The sequence below is a fragment of the Strongylocentrotus purpuratus genome, unplaced genomic scaffold (genome assembly GCF_000002235.5).
Source record: "Strongylocentrotus purpuratus isolate Spur 01 unplaced genomic scaffold, Spur_5.0 spur5_scaffold_10, whole genome shotgun sequence".
Taxonomy (NCBI): domain Eukaryota; kingdom Metazoa; phylum Echinodermata; class Echinoidea; order Camarodonta; family Strongylocentrotidae; genus Strongylocentrotus; species Strongylocentrotus purpuratus.
The window spans coordinates 1,545,113-1,565,310 of record NW_022145595.1 but is presented as its reverse complement, the minus strand read 5'-3'; the positions used below and the strand labels follow the sequence as shown (position 1 = coordinate 1,565,310).

At 37.5% G+C, this 20,198-nt stretch overlaps 1 protein-coding gene across 1 annotated transcript; it reads right to left on the bottom strand.

Annotated features, from left to right (window-relative positions):
• Positions 1 to 2,084: 2,084 nt before the first annotated feature.
• On the bottom strand, positions 2,085 to 19,005 carry LOC100891949 (cysteine-rich motor neuron 1 protein). Its single transcript, XM_030979063.1, has 11 exons — positions 18,878 to 19,005; positions 14,638 to 14,748; positions 12,517 to 12,699; positions 11,373 to 11,486; positions 9,967 to 10,077; positions 9,472 to 9,582; positions 8,848 to 9,060; positions 8,537 to 8,644; positions 7,646 to 7,750; positions 7,229 to 7,327; positions 2,085 to 2,259 (listed from the first exon to the last, which is right to left on the bottom strand). Exons 3-11 carry the CDS (start codon positions 12,665 to 12,667, stop codon positions 2,102 to 2,104), a joined length of 1,170 nt encoding a protein of 389 aa, XP_030834923.1. The 5' UTR covers positions 12,668 to 12,699; positions 14,638 to 14,748; positions 18,878 to 19,005; the 3' UTR covers positions 2,085 to 2,101.
• Between the last annotated feature and the right edge of the window lie 1,193 nt (positions 19,006 to 20,198).

The window sequence follows — 20,198 nt, the reverse complement described above, 5'->3', positions numbered from 1 at the left end:
ATTCATGAATGCATGTAGAGTTAAACACATAACTGTGCCTTCATATGCAAAAAATTCAGAAATGTACAGAAATGCTTTAACAAAAACACTGAATATAATGCATATATCATTTTAAAACACTTGTATTTACAAAATTACAAAATTTAGCCTATAATGATGTATAACAACTTGATGTTACAAGATGAAGTGCACTTCCATGTGTTTGCATAGTATTTTTTGTAGTATAAAAAGAACATTTTAAAGTAGGAACATTAACAGTATGGTGTAGATATATTATGAAAAATTACTTTCATTTTTCTTCCACGTTGGTCTCTTCTAATGAATGTATTTGTCTTCCAGGGCATTGTTTCACGAAACCATAAGTAGGCCTTCAAGCCTATAAAAAGCATGGTAAATTTAGATACATGCATTTCTTCCTTCCTGAAATTCAAAATGGGTCTATATAAATATCATGAAACACTATTTGCATCAAGATGAACAATGGATAGATATTTAACAACATAATTGAAAACTTGTATTTGAGAGACAATTACAATGTACTGTATATGTCAGTAAGTGTCAGTTTCCGGACCCCATGGAAGAACAGGCGTATTTTGTTAATACGCCTGAAATGGGCTATCCGCCGTATATCTCATTTATGTATGTATTTGTATGTTGTGATGATTTTATACGGAAATAAAAACAAACAAACAAACAAACTGTAACCTAAACGATTTAGTTTCTCGAACAAAATGCAATAAGATTTGTTATCACGTTCCGTCAATGAAGCTGTCTCAGTTTTTGGAAAAGTAGAGTGCAACCATTCATTCTGTTCAAATAATTATACAGGTGCCTTAATTAGCTCATGCTACATGTAAGTGCATTTGATTTTTTTTTGTCTCCAGTATTGGAGGATTGTAATGTATCTTTAACTGGTGTAAATAATTTGTTTCGATTTGGAAATGCACTGTGATTGAAAACATGAAGTGGTACATTTATACTACTTGGTTGCTTTAAAAAGATGCAGACTAAATAAACATGTCTTAAGTGTCAATTCATACATTTCGTAGTGGTCATAATTTCTTATTCTTCACATACCTTGCTGATAAAGCATGACCATGTCTTCCTGTAGTTGCAGCAATAATAGGGGTCGATACATGAAGCTGTAATCCTTACAAAAGTATTACAGTTTAGTCAAGTACAAGTGGAGATTTGCATCCACCTACACGCAGAGGGTGCTGGTATCGTAGCAGAGGGTCCTGCTACAGTAGCATAATTGTACCTTTATTTCTTAGTGTGTAGGTTACGATGTAGATTCTTTATATAAATATGCTTCTTTAAAGTTTCTATCGCTTCTTTTCTTAAACTTTAACTGCATTAAAACCTTATTAGTTAGCTTTATATGATTCTGATGGTCTAATTCATTTGTGTTGAAGTGTCATAATTCTTTACTGATGCTAATAGTCATCACCTTATTTTGTACATGTACACATATATACTTATACTTCCTTCCAATATACTCTTATAAAAGTGATTATACTTTTATCTGTTCCTCTAGAAAATCTGTTTTGATATTACCACAGACAGTTCCCCCTCTCATCCATTTTAATGTTTCAAAATCTAGTTTATTTGCTTGCAATGAGTGCGCACAACTTCACATGCTCACCTCCAGCGCTCACTTTCAGTTTACTGAAAGTGGTGCACAAATACCAAGGCATCATAGGCACATGGCCATTTGATGAAAGTTAAAATGTGTGTGTTTTAATACATGTTGTATTGGGTATAAATGCACAACAATTACTGAACCTTGCCAAACTGGTTCAAACCTAATCTTATAGCACTATTCATCTTGGATCTATTTCATCATGCAATGAATTTGTACAGTACTACAATATGGATGTTTTACCATATTATTAATTAGAACTTAACATACACCATCAACATACACCATCAACTTCACATGATTGTATCAGTATCACCGTAATCATAACCCAGAGTTGTCATTAAGATTTGTCAAATATTAATTTACATTATACAGAATTTACAGAATTACATCATACAGTTGAACTGTAATGCTCTATTACATACAGTAACAAGAGAGAAACAATTACACAAGTATCTGTTACTTACCTGGTATGCATTCACACAGGCCACACCCCCTGGCATCTAATTGGTAGCCATGGTGACAGTGGAGGTCACATGACACAGCAGAGCATCTTGTAGTCATATAGGTGTCAAAGAGTTCTGAATGCAGGGTGCTCCTCAGCGGGAAATGACTGGCTGGAAAGAGAATTTACAAAATTTGTTTCTTTTCCCTATTTGTCTCTGTTAGGACCAAAGCATGTTGTTTGCTAAGAGCTAGAAGAGCATTTATTTTATTTCTCTGTAAACTAATTAAATGAGTTAAAGTGTACTACTCACAGAAGGGCATTCTTTTTAATGTGAGCTTTAATAATATAGTAATCCAGTAAAGAGATCGAACAAGTTTGAATACACTCAATTAAAATAAAAGTGACTCGTGCTGAGACTAATGAAAGCAATGGCTCCTAGCTGCAAGCAATTAAGAAGGAGGCGTTGTGGCGTGCGCCTGTAATCCAGCTAACAGTGGAAGTTACAAATTGATTCAGCAGAGGACGCAGGTTCAAAACTGATTCACGTCTTTCGGATGGTGACGTTTAAAGGTCGGTCCCTAGACGTAAATAATCATGGGTTATTATGTTTTTCTTTTTTTCTTCATATACAACTCCTTATCTGTTGGCCCAGAGAATGCCAGGTAGAGTCTTTCGAGGTTATTTTATACATTCTAGCAGTTCACAGATTACTTTTCGGTGATTCCTATACTTCAATGCCATTTTGGCTCTCAGCAGATGGTAATCTGATGTAGATGTAGAATGACACCAAGAATGCATGCAAAAGTTAAAATATGCGAAACACATGGACATACATCATGTGTAACAAGATCATTAGCAAATATCAGCCAATCAATACAGTATACTTAGACTTTGACAAATCTTTAAAGTAGTAGTAAGTAGTAGTATAGTAGTAGTAGTAGTAGTAGTAGTAGTAGTAGTAGTAGTAGTAGTAGTAGTAGTAGCTGTTGTAGTAATATTTTTATTTTTAATATAATTATCCTCATCATCACCATTATCATTAGCATTTCATCGTTTTTATTATTAATGTTGTTGTTGCTGCTGTTTTTTTGTTTTTTGTGATGTTTCTTATTATCAGTCAGTAGTAGTTAGTAGTAGTAGGAGTAGTAGTAGTAGTAGTAGTAGTAGTAGTAGTAGTAGTAGTAGAAGTATTATTAGTAGGAGTAGTAGTAGTAGGAGTAGTAGGAGTAGTAGGAGTAGTAGTAGTAGTAGGAGTAGTAGTAGTAGTAGTAGTAGTAGTAATGGTGGTGGTGGTTATTTTAACTGACTGCTGACCCGCAATTTGTGTGTGCGCCCTGCAAGGCGACCCAGTTTTGGCTCCTCCAAGATTTCATGTTTTTTCGCATTTTTGCTGGAAATATTAGTGTCTGCTGGTTAGCACCTTCTACTGGATACCTTAAGGATACTTTTTGATGCTATGTTGGCGGTTCTTCTTCATCACATTTGTCTGAGATTGTCCATCCTTTTTTCAGCTGGATGTCTGGATTTTACACTGTGTGTCCCATATGTTTAAATTGAAGTTGGAAATTTGAGAGTTCACTTTCCCTGCCTGTCACCATTCATGTTCAGTGATGCACAAGTGGATGAATGGAGCTTTGTTGTGCTCTTTTGTCATTCCTACTGTGCCATCTAGTTGGAATGCCCTTGGCTTTTGACTTGACTTTCAATACCTCTCATCATACAATTGACTATGCTGCAGTATACATGCACTGAGCTCTATTGCATAAGGATACACATGACATATGATCAGAGGAGACTCCCTGCCTCTGACTACAACAGACTGGTCGACTTAGACATCAGGAGACCCAGTTCTGGTCACAGAGGAATCCGAGGTGGTAAGAGGAATCATCAGAATATCAATCAACAGCAAGAAGGACATACTAATGGGCAACTAAAGGTAGGATTGATAAACTGCCAGTCTTCACGTAATAAATCTGACCTTATCATTGACCATCTGAAAGATCATGATTTAGATTTGCTAGCATTGACAGAGACTTGGCTTAAGGAAAATGACAGTGTAGCTGCCGGAAATATCACACCTGCGGGTTTCAGTCTCATCAGTGTTCCCAGAGAACATCGCAGGGGTGGCGGGGTTGCTCTACTTCATAAGTCCAGCCTCCATGTGAAGGCCCAGGGTTTTGGCCATGACAAACCCAGATCCTTTGAGATAACGGAATGCGACCTGAGTTATGACAATGCTACTTTAAAATTAGCGATTGTTTATCGCCCTCCGCCTTCGTCGAAAAATAGGCCAAGCTTCAGTGACTTCATCCAAGAGTTTTCTTCCCTTCTGGATAAGTATGTTCTCTTCACTGGTAAATTACTCATACTTGGAGACTTTAATGTCCACTGGGAGAATGAGAATTCTAATGAGACAAGCCGGCTTATGTCTTTACTGCATGATCATAACCTTCAGCAGCATGTGGTTGGGCCTACCCATGAATCTGGCCATACATTGGATCTAGTTATTGGACGGGTTGGCGAAGAATGCTTGGAGACTGTAGAGATAGGCGAATCTTTGTCCGACCACTCAGCTATTCACTGTAAGCTGCATTTGAGGAAGCCAAAGGCAGTCAAGAGGGTAATCCAGTTTCGCAAGATAAAGGCAATTGTTTCCACCACGTTCAGCTCAGACATAGAGAAGTCCGAGCTATCATCATCTGATGCATCACTAACAGCTGAAACATTACTACATAAGTACAACGTGGTTATGGGAGAACTCCTTGACAGACATGCTCCACAGCGATCCTGTGTCATCATTGATCATCCAGCCATTCCATGGTATAACCAGGAAATAGCAGACGCTAAGCGAAAGCGACGTCAACTTGAGCGTAAATGGAGAAGGACGGGGCTCTCTGTTGATAAACAACTTTTCAAGGATCAAAGAAACCTCACCAAAGAGTTGTTTAAAGTGGCGAAGTCAGAGTTTTGGAACGACCTCATTATGGAGTGTGGCAGTGATCAGAAGGCCTTGTACGGTATAATCAGCCAACTTCTTCATCAGAAAACCTCAGCGTCAAAGAAAATGCCTCAGCATTTAACTGATGATGACCTTGCTGTTGATTTCTCTCGCTTCTTTGTCGGAAAGATTGAGAAAATCCGGGAGTGTATGCCAGCAACTCAGGTCCTCCCAAACGGACAGCCTTCACGTGATTGTGATGCCCATCTGACATTGATACATCCTACATGTCCAGAGGAAGTCAAGCGGATAATTCACAAGACCTCTGCAAAGACATGTTCGCTTGACCCGGTGCCTACAGTTCTTGTTAAACAACACGGTGACCTCCTAGCTCTGCATATTTCGTGTCTGATTAATGCGTCACTGCGTGATGGAGTCTTCCCAGACTGTCTGAAACTGGCATATGTTACCCCAGTATTGAAGAAATCTTCACTTGATCACAACGATCTGGCTAACTATCGCCCAGTATCAAATTTGCCTTTTCTGGCCAAAGTGACTGAGAAAATTGTCGCAAGTCGTCTGACAGCTTATCTGCAGGGCAATGATCTACATGAGTGCCTACAGTCTGCATACAGAAAAAATCACAGTGTGGAGACGGCACTACTGAAGGTCTCGGATGACATCCTAACATCAATTGATTGCAGAAAAGCAGCTGCCCTAGTTCTGCTTGACCTGTCAGCTGCATTTGATACCATCGATCATGCTGTTCTGCTTGAGAGACTTAGAGAAGATTTTGGAATTGAAGCAACTGCACTCCAATGGTTTGAGTCTTACCTCAACGACAGAAGACAAGCTGTGGTCATCAATGGCAAGCTATCACCTGAGACCACCCTTAGCTACGGAGTTCCGCAAGGCTCTGTCCTCGGTCCCTTGCTCTTCACACTCTACATCACCCCTCTTGGCTCTATCATACAGCGACATGGTCTTAGCGCACATTTCTATGCAGACGACACCCAGCTCTACCTAACTTTTGATCCAAAAGTTGGAGGCGCTGAGGAACGTGCAGCTGCAGCCATCAGTGCTGCCATCGAAGAGATTCGATGTTGGATGAGACGCAACTTCTTGAAGCTAAATGAAAAGAAAACCGAGTATCTCCTTTTGTCTTCACCACACATGGGAAATAAGATCACTGGTACTCCTATTCTAGTCGGTGAGGAAGCTGTATCTCCCAACAACAAGGCTAGAAATCTTGGAGTAGTCTTCGACAGAACTATGAGCATGAAGGATCACATTTCGCGTGTCTGTCAGTCTGCATTCTACCATCTCCGCAGGATTGCAGAGATCAGACACTGTCTCACCAGAAGTGCCGCGGAAAACCTCATTCATGCTCTAATAACCTCAAGGCTGGATTTCTGCAACTCTCTCCTTGTCGGCTTACCATCATCAGCCATCAAACGTCTCCAGGCGGTCCAGAATGCTGCTGCTCGCCTTCTGATGGGAATCAGGAAGTTTGACCACATCTCGCCTACACTCCATGAGCTTCATTGGCTGCCAGTGCACTGCAGAGTGCAGTATAAGATCTTGCTGCTTGCATTTAAGGCTCTACATAACTTGTCCCCTGGCTATGTATCTGCTCTCATCAGTGTACGTCAGCTACGACCAGGACTACGCTGTGCGGGACTCGTTCTTCAAGTGCCCAGTACCCGTCTAAAAACATACGGGGATAGAGCCTTCTCTTCATCTGCTCCGCATCTTTGGAACTCTCTACCTGTCCAACTTCGAAATTGTAACAACATTGATACCTTTAAATCTGAACTCAAAACCTATCTTTTCCGGCAACATTGCGAATAATATGTGACATATTGAGGGAGCCAGGCGCCTTTGAATGCTTTTGCAGATAAATGGCGCTATACAAATGCTGTTCATCATCATCATCATCTAAGAAAGCTTCAATGCTTGTAAGTAAGCAACCAGACGGCCGACGGCTTTAGGTCCTCTTCGAGGGACCTGGTAATGAGAATTAATGTTTTACCAAAGGGCACTAGCGCATCGCCTTGGTTTTGAACCCGGGTCACCGGATTACGAGACCACTGTTCTACCGACTGAGCTATCGCGCAACCTTGAATAGAAGTGCAATTACTATTATCATTAGTTTTATTTTAACAAGTGTTATATGCTTATCCAGATTATATCCACATACCTGCTTGTTTACACTTGCATACAGGACAGCCTTCGTCATTTGATGCATAGCCATATGAACAGTGTTTCTCACAGTCAATCACTGGTGGACAATCTCCAGCTGTATTAGATAATTTCAATGCAATATTCAACATGTTCATATGCTCAAGAAAGTAGTATAAAACAAGAAAAAATGAGAAAAACTCTTTCCACAATTTTTCTTGGGAATTTAGCAAATCCCGTTCGCCTGTTTACTCAAGATGAACAGATGAAAAGGCTCTATATGGACACTTTAATTGAAAATAAGTTTAATCTGGCATTGGAAACTGTTAAATCATCTTGAGCCTTGGTTTATCTATCTCTTTATCAATATAATGTGGCACTAGGAGATTATTTATGTTGCATACAAGTTTAGACCTTCGCTGAAGATCAATTTTACCATGCTTTAAACACCGTTGACAGATCTCGCATCCATTTTCGTCCGTAGCATGACCGTGAGGACATGAAGTTGAGCAGGTCAGGTGGTTGACAGGCTCACAAGATACTGTGGTAAAACAAATAAATGTGAACATCTTTTGTGAATTTTCTTGCGAAAATTGCAGTCAATAGAAGTATAGGTATACCGTAATTAATTAATGGGATCCTGTAACTTTGTCTTAGATCCTTTAAAAAAAACCCTTGATTTAGCTCATGCTGTAATGATAATTATAAACCTTTAGGTCAGTCAGGAACCCCATGACTTTTACAAGCCGATCGCCTGTCTGATTATGAAGATATTTACGATTGAAAATCGAAATCAAATTTTGTGTTTGCCAAACGGTTTTGATAACACTACAGTCTATTGGGGATACCGTAAATCTCAATGTATAAGGCACACTTTTTTTCCGTCGGCAAAAATCAAAAGTCGGGGGGTGCGTCTTATACACAAGTACAGGATATTTTGAGTTCTCAAAATGCTACTTTTTAGTGGTTTTCGAAAATCTCTGTGTCTCAACATGAATTACATAGTGCAAATAAAGAATAGGATCTACTATTTTAAGTTAAACTATGTTCCTAATTTGAAGGGAAGAGAGTTTGTTTTTCTCTTCAGTCTCAATAAATTTTGCCCTTCACTAAGCACTTTGGTGGCCGAAGCTCTCCCGTGTCCTCAGCTCACTCACCTGTATCATGCAGCTCACTTACACGGGGGATAAAAAAGAAGGCTGTGAGAGCTAAATTGATGCATTGTAAATTTCAGTTAACAGCTTTCTTGTGGGCAGCTGACGACACATTTCTTTGATGTAAACGCAGCATGATTTAAACCAAATGGATTAAGAAAACCACATTTTACCTTTATCTTTGCATATGCAGATGTCGCAACCTGTTGGTCCAGTGGCAAGCCCATATGGGCAAGCATTCACCTGAGGGCAAATCACTGGGTCTACCCTTGGACAGAGCTCTAAAAATATAGAAGAGATGATTTAAAAAATTAATAGTTATAAGGTACTTGTTTCATGTATGCCTTCCCCCATTTTGAAAAAGTGCATCAAATTAACAAAAAAACAATAAAGTCAAGCCTTTTTAACCAATTACAAGATTTATAAGTTTGCACCCATAAAAATTAAAATTTTAGAAAAAGTATTTTTTGGGGTTGTGACCCACCTGCCAGTGTTTTGCATCTACATAGAGGGCAACCTCCCATGTCCGTAGCCAGCCCATTGGGGCAGTCTTCCTGGCATGTTCTGCTGTCTACCAAGGGACAGGGGGAGGCTGGGACCAACGAAGTTTCAGCATATGGCATGTGAGGATGGTTGGTCTCCTGCCAGAACACGTTGAACACCGGAGCAGCAATCGAGAAGAACGCCCCCAGGGTAACTGAAATGGAAAGATGAAAGAATCTCATGTATCTCATGACTTGTAAATTTGATTATTTTATTCTTTCACTTGCATTAGAAGAAACCATCCACCACCATTCCTATAGAACTGCTGTATGACTATACTGAAATAAAGAATAACATCAAATTATAATTGTTTATGTTCTACCACAAAGCTTTGAGGAAAATGTCACATCTTTTTAGGAGAATTCCTTCAAAATCAAGAATATTTTCAATTTTTTTTCATTTTTCTGCAGAATGATGACATTATATTGCCCCTATGTTGATATTATAACAATAATTTTTGTTAAACCTCTTACATAATTCAAACTAGATGGGTTTGCTCATTCTGTAAGGAACAGTACAACATGTCAATCATGACTTTGAGCGAGAGATAAATCTGTAGACTCACAAGGCATTCGACATCTACAGATCTCACAGCCATCGCTATCTGTTGCATAGCCATGGAAACAATGTCGCTTACAGTTCTGTATGACTTCTGGATGACACAATGCACTATTTGCTGTGGATATTGGAATAGTAAGGATTTTAATTCAAGTGCATTTAACCAACAGCTACATATTTCCTTTGAACTTGTGCATAATTATGAAGTATTCCAAGCTGTGAGTAAAAAGGACAGACTTACATTAAACAGTGAATTACCCACCCACTCATCAGTAGCCATGTAAATTTGCAAATCTTCCTAAATAAAACCTGTGCCCCCCCCCCCCCCGTGTGGACTCACACAGTACAACAGCGTGCAGATGAAACAATGTTTTCGAGGTTATTTGAAGAAATTTGTTAAATAACATCTTGATGCATCAGCAAAAAATGCCTCAAATCTAAATTTTAGAGAAGTTGAAAAATATTTTGAAAAATTCATTTCAAGCTCCTTATAAACTCTTACCTGGTGTTATGCAATCACATGAAGCAATATTCGGACATCCGAACGTGTTTGAAGCAAAGCCATGTGGGCAAGGGTTACGGCAGAAAATAGGCACAGTCGCAGGGCAAGGAGCTAAAGACATAAACAAAGTATGATGTTAAACAAAAACTTTGATTATTAAATTGTATATATAGTTCCAACAACTTGTCAGTGATAGCTGGATTATTCTTGAACATCAAATAACACAATATCCTTGCATTCTGCAAGCAATAATATCCAGCTGTAATAAAAAGAGATGTTTCTTTTACTCCACTCAACCAATAACCTAATTGGTAAAAATATGAGCAAGAAGAAGAGAACACAAATGATAAACATGATACAGAAAGACAGGAATAATGACAAAGTTGCTAATAAAAAAAAAAATAAAGCTTCTCAACCTTCAATAATCAAGGAGAAGATACCAGAGATGCTAGCGTACTATCCCAAGAAGCGGACTGAAATACCATGCAGAACTTCCTGTTTGTACACTGTACATATTTGTTGTAAAAAGCTTATAGCAATAGCATACAAACTTTATCATTTGTTGTATACCAGTAGTTTCGATATTGCATATTTTTATGAAGGATCAGATCCTCTTTCTAGTTTTGAAAGTATGCTCACTAGAACCACAGACAAGGATATGCAACATAAAAGTGTAGAGGAGATCATTTAACATTAGCAGTTAAAGCCCCTCTAAAGTTCTGGCAGTCCTACATTTTTGGGGCTCCCAACACTTTAGAAGGGCTTTAAGATTGAGGTGTAACTCCTCATGTATAACTGAAAATAGTTAGAAGATTTAAAAAGAAAAATAAATAAAATATTCAAAGAATAAGTGCTTTGTGGGTTGGAAACTAGGACCAGAAAATGATATTAAAACATTTCCTTCCTAAATGTAAGCTATATACGTTGATTAAATAGAGAACATTTTATAATAAAACTAAAATCAGTGAAATTGCATCATCAAAAGTTTATCTAAATTCTGAACACCATTTTGAAGAAGAAAAAAAGAAGTTATATATTATGCTTAATAAATCAATTAAGATGGAGGTATACAAGAACCAAACAAGAAATGAATCAATAGGCATTGATTTTCAAATAAGAGAAATGTGTCCCATTTGGGCTATTGCATCTAGCTTTAATACTCTGTAATAGATTTTCTACTCAAAAACATTTCATTTATTTTCATTTCCAAAAATAAAATTAAACAAACATGTTGACATGTGCAGAGCATGATTGATAATAAGTTTAAACATACTAACAACAAATAAATGTACAACATGACTTGGATCATAATCGCCTTCTTAAGGAAAATATTGTATCTTACCGTCTGAATTAGAAGGTGTTTAAAATACCATTCTTGCTATTCAATTAAAATGGTCTGTACTTACTTGGCCGCCTGCATTTGCAGATAAGACAGCCAATTTCACTAGTTGCTAGGCCGTATGGACAAAGATCCATTATTGGACACTGGCTTGAGGTGAAGGATGGCGAGCATGATGATTCTGTAAATTACGTAACGATAAAGGAAGTACAACTTACAAACTCTTTACATTTGCAAGGTTATGATTTGCATGAGGTCTTAAAACACAAAAGTAGTAAGATATCTTCTTTTCAAACAATTTCATAGTTCTTAAGAGAGTCACCCATAAGAAAACATCACCAAAGGAAAAAGGTGTAATGTATTTATTCTCATCAAAATCAATATAAAAAGCACTGTGTACTAACTCATAAAACAGTCATGATTATAACTCATTCTTCAGTTGAGTCTGAAAGTTAATAGCGCCATCTTGTGACAAATATGATTGCACTAAGAATGATATATGCATTATACTGAATATACATGCACTGTATGGATACTATGGGTGGTGAGGTATGTACCAACAAGAATGTTTCACTTACATGTATCAAAGTTTCTACATAGTTTATGTGATGTCAGCGTTTTTATACTGAAGACCTTCAAAAACACTTTCATCTTAAAAAGGAAATATTTCTATGGTAAAAAGTTTCAAGTCCTTGAAGTAGTAAGTACATGTACCTTTACAATACACATGTTTGTAGATGTACATGTAGGGCTACCATGTGTGTGACAGATGTATTCTACATCAATATATTCTTTGAATTAGTATTCTTTTATTTTGAGTAGCTCGATATTATTTCTCCAGTGCTAGAAGGGCTTTAACCCTGTTTTAAAATGACACCATTTTGGCTCCAAACTGAGAATTTATCTGTTTATCTGTCTGAACATGTTATACAGGTAAGCAAAAATAAGGTGAAATCAATTTCACTTTCTTCCATATCAACAAAAGAAATACATGTAAAATGCAAATTCATGTCAACATCATTGAGCTTGAATTTTTGAGTTTTCAGGAGGAAATTGGGTAACTATTTCAGAGGAATAAGAGTCATGGAAACGGCTGCTGAGCTCCGCTAAGTGCTCTTATGTTCTCAACGTTTCGATCAGTATGCTCTGAACATCTTCAGGAAAATGATACTACAGTGATTTTATGTTTCCTACACCATATTGAGATTTACCATGTGCGACACAGCGACAGACTGTGCAGCCCTCTGCATTGGTGGCATAACCTTGGTCACATGACAGACTGCAGGCAGCTAGGGTGGGGCACTTCACTGTAGGGATCCAGTAGAGAGGCCTGATCAGGGAGCCAAGTGTTTCAAGTCCCATCGTCAATGCTACATTGGCTGCGATGATGGACGCTACAAATACACAAATAAGTAGAAGATATATATGCTTTTATGATTCATGTTGTCTCACGTCCATCCCGTTTTGTCCACGGTGGCCTGAAACGTGATTGCCGTGATTTGATGAATAATGTAAACATGTATTATTTTATGTTACCCAATATTGTAAATATGATATTCTTTGGACTACATTGATGGAGATCATCTTTAAAATGTTTGTTGTTTACTTTAGTAAAACCCCAATTGAATTCTTAATACCGACACATATGGCAAATTTCACAAACGCATGGTCCTATATGCTTAGCAAGAAAAATTTGAAAACGAGCATGCGTGGTGCTAGGGTTGCAATTAAATCCTTGAAAAGTCGTAAAAGCTTTTGAATTGTAACGGCTATCGAGGCCTTGTACTGAGAGATGAGCAGAAATTGTCCAAACTGCACCTTCGCGTATCTTCTTCTTCTTTTTCAGATTAAGTCTGCCTCCATTAGTTTGGCCCAAAATATCACGACAATTTCAGAGCGCATACAGATTGATAGTATTAATGTCCTCCAAATAAATTTTCATTCAAACTGTGGGTATTTTTAAAGGGATGTGTATTTTTCTGTTTTTAGAGGTAGGTGAAAAGAGGCTTTGTTTTTTCCCTGACATAAGTGCGGGGTATCAGGAATATGCAAACAATTAAAATGTTACTAGAGTTTAAACTCTAGTCTCACTCTCTGCGAAGTTTCGAGTTTTCAAGACTACCGACTGTCTTATTCAGGCTACACATACACTGAAGAAAGAAAGATTACGACAGTCCTTTCAGGACTCCCCAATCCTCCCCCTTCTCTCTCACATGGTGCAACCGTAAACCTACTGTATGAATTTTTAATTGTTTAAAAAGGTTGGAAATGTGTAGTAAATTGGTCCAATAAGCATTTTGACTAATTTTAAATTTGTATGCATGCGTACAAGTCCGCCATGACCCGCGCACGGATATTGGTGTGTCCAAAAGTTTACCCATGACTTCAAGTTTATGAATATCAAATATCATTCAGAAATAAAGATCTTAGACATGACAATTCTTGCTTATAGAGTTTTACCTGCTGACACTATCAGTTTTTTAATAATACAAATTAACAAAATGGCGCCAATATGATGTCATGCATCAGTAATAAAAAAAGATCTCTTTGTTAGGATAAAAAATCATGCATCAATAACCATGTCATCCATGAGATATGAAGCAAACAGAGTCCATACAGAACAGAAGGGGGAAAAACAAAAATATTAGGTGCACTGCCACGCTACGTTGCATAGCACCACCTTTGTACAGGGAGTTGACAATTGTTCATTCTTGACTATCCAATTCTGATCATGATGTATTTGCCTCCGGTGGATCGGGTATTGGTACCTTGCTCCGAGAAGTAAATACTGGTATTTGAGTTCATAATATAATTTCCAGGTACGCTCTATACATGCATTTGTTCAAACGTGTACTTTGGAAGATTCATAATCTGCAATACTGATAGCTTCAAAGTACACATATAAAAATGATGTTCCTAAACATTTTAAATGATTTAACATATTTATATAACTAAAGGGATTTCAACATTGATACAAAAATTAATAAAATTAAAACCAGTTGGTCTGTGTGCTAGCAGGATAAAAAAATTGTCTACAAAAACTACATTTCTGAAGAAAGAAACTGAACCTGTGAAAGTTTAGATCATTTAAAAATTTGATTAAAATGTACAATGTCACATTTGAAATCCTCCATTTGTTGCACAGAAAACTACAACTTTTTAATATTTGTATCTATTAATATCGTAAAATATAAAAAGCTGGGTAGTAGGTAACTCCCTACAGCAATACAGGTTACATTTTCTTTTCAAATCAAATTTCCATCGAATGTACCATACTTATCAAGGTCTTATCCAATTACCAATCTGTCAACCCTGAGGGGAAAATGACATACCTGGTACCTTGCACCTACATACTTCACAGCCGTCATTGTCAGTAGCCAGACCAAATGGGCAAGTGAGTGGACATGTTGCACTGGTCACCTCTTCTGGACACTCCTCAACAGCTGAAAAAAGAAAGAGGCTCACATGGGGACTTGTTTCACCTTGAGATATACACATACATTTAACGGGTAAAGGAGTCGCCTTTGAAAAGCAAAAGATATTTAAGGTACATGTAGAACTCTATTCATTTTTTCTACCACTGTACTTTTTTAGATTTCAATCACAAAATGGAAGAAGTTTATACTTTAAACCCATTCTTACACTCATAGACAAAATTATTTTTAACAAAATCTCAAATTATTTGTGGCTGGATATTTTGATTTCATTTTTTAATTGCCCAGCTACCAGATTATAAAATCCTACTGTAATATGTTCATACATACTTGAGACATGTTAGTTTAATAAGCACCTCTGCGGTTCTTAAGTTATGGGGGGGGGGGGTAGAAAACGTATAGTTTATTAAAAAATATATGACACTACATTCATAATGTGACAATATTGTTTATGAGATTTAAGAAAAGAAACACTTATAATACTTATATCAAAAGAGGGCAGCATACAGTCTCACTGGTAATAAATTACTCTCATACACTTCACATGTGCTGTGTGTTCTATCCTTTGTTTTGTGACACTTAAATGTTATTAAAACAATATTTAAACACATAAGACCTTTGGCCCAAAGGCAGGTCATCCTTCATACTTCAGCTAAGTTTGCTTTATATTCCATTAATAATTATGCCATTCTCATCGTAACACATTGTGATTAATTTTCTTACATTTTCTCACTTTTCTGAATTGTTTCCCACTTACATGTTATACATTACATCCTTATACTCCTAAATAATCTCTGACCTCTCAATATTTTTTTACATGCAAGACATGCAACAAATATAAACAACCTTGATAAATATCTTAATGTTTATACAGTGCGTCCAAGAAAAACATATAACTGAGAATATGACACCTCAATCAGGAAAAATTCGCCAGGATAAGCTAGCATATTCTCATTAAACGAATCCGTTCAAGTGGCTGTCTGCCTTAACAACAAAGAAGACAAAATACTTCATGCATGGTTTGTTGTTTCTTGCTACGGCAAGCAGCCATGCAGTGAAAACGACTTTGTTCAAAAAAATTATGCAAATGCAAGCATTACTTTAAACATACAGAACTTGTTATTCGTGGCTCATTTTTTCTGATTGAGGTGTCATATGAAAGGGCAGAAGATGAACTTTCTGGAAATGTGATTTCTCTTTGAAATTCAGATACCGTTCTCCAAATGATTTTTTGGTACCCTTTCTTCAAATTCTTTTTAATCACCCATGCGTGAAATATGCATCATATGACTTGCATCAAATGAAAGAGGAGGATCTAAGCTTTACAAATATGTGTCATTTATTAATCATAATTGTGATTAAATTATGATAAAACATCAATAATTCCCAGTTTTGTTCTTCTGGGACGCACTGTATAATTTCTGAACCCGCGGTGCTTGCACTGAACACAATTCTTTTTAATCACTGGTTTGCAGAGACCATTTATGATTTCAGGACAAACCCATATCAAAGCCAAAGACATATATATACTCCATTGAAATTCCCTTTGACATCATGAACATAAATGAAATCACTGAAAATATTGGCTCCTATGTACTCGACTAAACTGCTTACAACATATGAACCTAACATAAACCCCAGGTCTTCCTAAAAGTCTCTCCTTACTATCCCTCAAGTAAAATTTACAAAGTTGTATGGGTCACGCTCTTTTCAGGTAGCATCAGCAGAGCTTTGGACTAAATTGCCAGAATATATTTTCAAAAATGTGATACCGTTGAAAACTTCAAAACAAGTCTTAAAACAATTCTCTATAAAAATAAAATCTGGGAAATATGCTGAGCATATCTAATTCTACTCAATATTCTTTTACTTTTATCTTCTTTCTCTCCATTACAGCCCATAGGGACATATTTGTGATATGTGCTATATCATCTATCTCTCCATACTTTGGATCCACTATTCTCTGCTCTAAATTTTTTGATACCAAACTGTTCAAAAACCTACTGACAGAAAATCCTTTGAAATATCATGCTTCTGGAACAATTATGAACTAGAAATATCGCAATCTGTATTGCTGCGTAATGCAAATGTACCCCCGGCAGTGGCAGCGATTTTGTGTCATCCTTATGTTCGGAGGAGGGACAAAGATCCCCTCTCCCCTCCCTAAAACAAAAGGATGACGTAGAGATCGCCACTAGTGGCTCAGACTATTGTCAAGACTAGGTGCAGCATCACCAAAACAATATGTGTGTAAATCAGAGTATAATGCATCTCTGTAGAAAATTTGAAAGAATTCTGTCAAGAAATGTGGCAGTTAGAGCGCACGAAAGACAGCTGCCAAATACGACCTTTGACCCTATAACAGACGAAACACAGGTAGCAGCATCACCAAACACTAAAGATGTGTACATTGTACTAAGACACACCTCCATACAACATTTGAAAGAAATCCGTCAAGAAATGTGGCAGTTAGAGCGCATAAAAGAAGTATATACGACCTTTGACCATATAAAAGACATAACAATGAGGGCAGCATCACCCAAAAGTGTAGATTGTACCAAGATACAATTCTAATTCTCTATACAAAGTTAGAAAGAAATCTGTCACGAAATATGACCTGCAGAGCACACAATAAACACCCATCAAAATATGACCTTATGACCCTATAGAAGACGGAACACTGGGAGCAGCATCACCAACAGTTGTAGGTGTGTAGATTATACCAAGAAAAACCTCCATATAAAATCTGAAAGAAATCCGTAAAGGAATGATGCAGTTAGACCACAAACTAGAGTGCCACAAAGAAATCTATCACAAGATGACCTCGACCCTATAAAAGACGGAACACTGGAGGCAGCATCACCAAAATATGTAGGCTTGTACATTATACCAAGATACACCTTTGTTAAAAATCTGAACAAAATCTCTTGAAAAATGTGGCCTATAGAGCACACACAAAACATCCAAAAAAATCTTGCCTTTTAACCTGTAGAAGACGGAACACTGTGGGCACAGCACCAAAAGTTATAGGTGTGTAGATTATACCGAGATACACCTCCATACAAAATTTGAAAGAAATCCGTCAAGGAATGATGCAGTTAGAATGCACACTAGAGTGCACATAAGTCACCGATCAGAATATGACCTTTGACCCTATAAAAGACGGAACACTAGAGGCAGCATCACCAACATCTATAGGCTTGTAGATTATGCCAAGATGCAAATTTGTTCAAAATTTGAACGAAATCCCTTGAGAAATGTGGCCTATAGAGCGCACAAAAACCATCCACAAAAATATGGCCTTTTACCCTATAGAAGACGGAACACTGGGGGCAGCATGACCAAAAGTTATAGGTGTTGAGATTATACACGATACACAGTGAAAAAAATACATGGGGGCTCAGGGCAAATTTGCCCCCGAAATGCCCAAAAGAGCCCCCGTAATTTTTCATAGAGTTCAATGCAATTTTTTTTTTAAAGTGTTATTTTTATGAAGGCAAGCTTGAAAAGTAGCCCCCGAAAAAATAAATATTAATTTTTTCCTTGACGTTACACCTCCATTCAAAATTTGAAAGAAATCCATCAAGGAATGTGGCAGTTAGTCTCGGCCGCGGCCAGGCCCGGGCTTTTCTCACTGTAAATGCACGCAGGGCCAAATGCACGGCCAACTGTTACCCCGGAAGTGAAAGTCCGCCATGTATAGAAAATTGGGGAAAATATTCACTGCAAATATCCAGCACACGCGCAACCGGATCTGCACTGTGACCCCCGACCCGCCCCCCAAATAATCGTTTGTTTACATGCAGAGCGCCAGTACGACAAAATATTGAAAGGTTACAATTTAGGCCGCGGCCGAGCCTGCCACTGTAAACGCACAAAATTGCAGGGCCGAGTAGGCCTGGCTCAGCTGCGGCCTGGCCCAGCCCTGGCGCTTTTCTCACTGTAAACACGATCTAAGAGAGCACACAAGAATATGATGCGGCGGACGCGGCGGCTGACGCGGCGGCGGACGCGGCGGCGGACGCGGCGTAACGCTGCTGAATCCAAAGCACCCAATCAGCATACTGCAAGGGGATACAATTACAATTTGATGCCAATCACTGCACTTTTGAAGAAGAAAAAAATTGAAAATGCTTACAAACTGATTTGCAACCGCAGATTTCACATCCTTGTTGATCAGTTGCACGTCCATTGTTACACTCAAGATCACAATTCTCTTTAACTGGATGACAAAATTCTACACAAACAAACAGAAAAAGAAATGTAATTATTTTCTTTAAAATGCGTTTCTAAACATGTAATATACATGTAATTGCAAACATCTTGTTTTGCACGACTAAAGATATTGTTATTTAAATCTAAAGTGAACATAGAAAACAGGAAAGATAACAAATATCATAAATTGTCTATCATCTAAAAAGTTAAAGCTACTGGACCATGCAGACACTTCTTCATTATTTTGACATTTGTAAATGGGGTATTTGTCATTTACAAGTAGCATGAAATATTTCATTAAAAACAGTTTCATACTTATCACTTGGTAACTCTCATCTGTGTGAATAAACAAGGCTTTAAACAAATAATATATCATACATTTGACTAATATAATACAATCAAACATTTCACACAACAATAATTCTTCAAGGAAAAATGGAACTAACTGTATTACTAATATACTGCACACATTCATTTACTGGGCACTCTACACTTTACACCAGTAATACCCTTTCAGAAAAACAGGTGACACAGAGTATTACAATTATCCTGTACCCATATATTTTTCAAACTTACAGGACCCCTTTCCACCTCAATATCCTCGCCCCTCAGAGGTTGATCCAATAGACCAAGTTCACTACTGCACCCTTTTCAAATACAAATATGACATTGGTTGCACAGGTCCAAAGTACGCTCATGAGTCTTTGTTAAATTAGACTCTGACCGTGACAAAGAGCCAGTGCAAACTCAAAAAATGAATGATAAACAAAGCAGGCACCAACTAGCACCAAATCGCGCCAAAAAATCTTTGTTAAATTTAGACTGTGATGTAGACAAAGAATCAGTGGGAGAGCAAAATGAACAATACAAAACCACACGCTGACTAGGCAATCAGACTCTTTATCAAAATCACATGTGGCTTACTATCTAAAATGATTATTATTATCATTAAGTATTTTCTAAAGATTAATCTTTGTTCAGTTTTAAGTGTTTACATTTTGAAAAGAAAATATCTTTACAAATTCACACACAAATTTCTACCTTTTTTACCCAACAATACTCACCTGGCAGCTTGCATTTACAAATGGTACAACCATTCTCATCTGTATGAAGTCCATATGGGCATGTGTACAATCTTTTACAGTTCTGTGCATCCAGAGGTGAACACACATTAAATGGCATCGATACTGAAACATATCAATGAAGGATACCGGTAATTGGAGAAAAAAACCTGATGGTCTGCA

Bases quoted from the DNA above. Each gene is read 5' to 3' on its own strand.
- LOC100891949 (XM_030979063.1), bottom strand. From the start codon at position 12,667: ATGGGACTTGAAACACTTGGCTCCCTGATCAGGCCTCTCTACTGGATC. The intron at 11,487-12,516 runs GTAAATCTCAAT...CGTAATTTACAG, and splicing joins CTGTCGCTGTGTCGCACATG to AATCATCATGCTCGCCATCC. The intron at 10,078-11,372 runs GTAAGTACAGAC...TTATGTCTTTAG, and splicing joins CTGCAAATGCAGGCGGCCAA to CTCCTTGCCCTGCGACTGTG.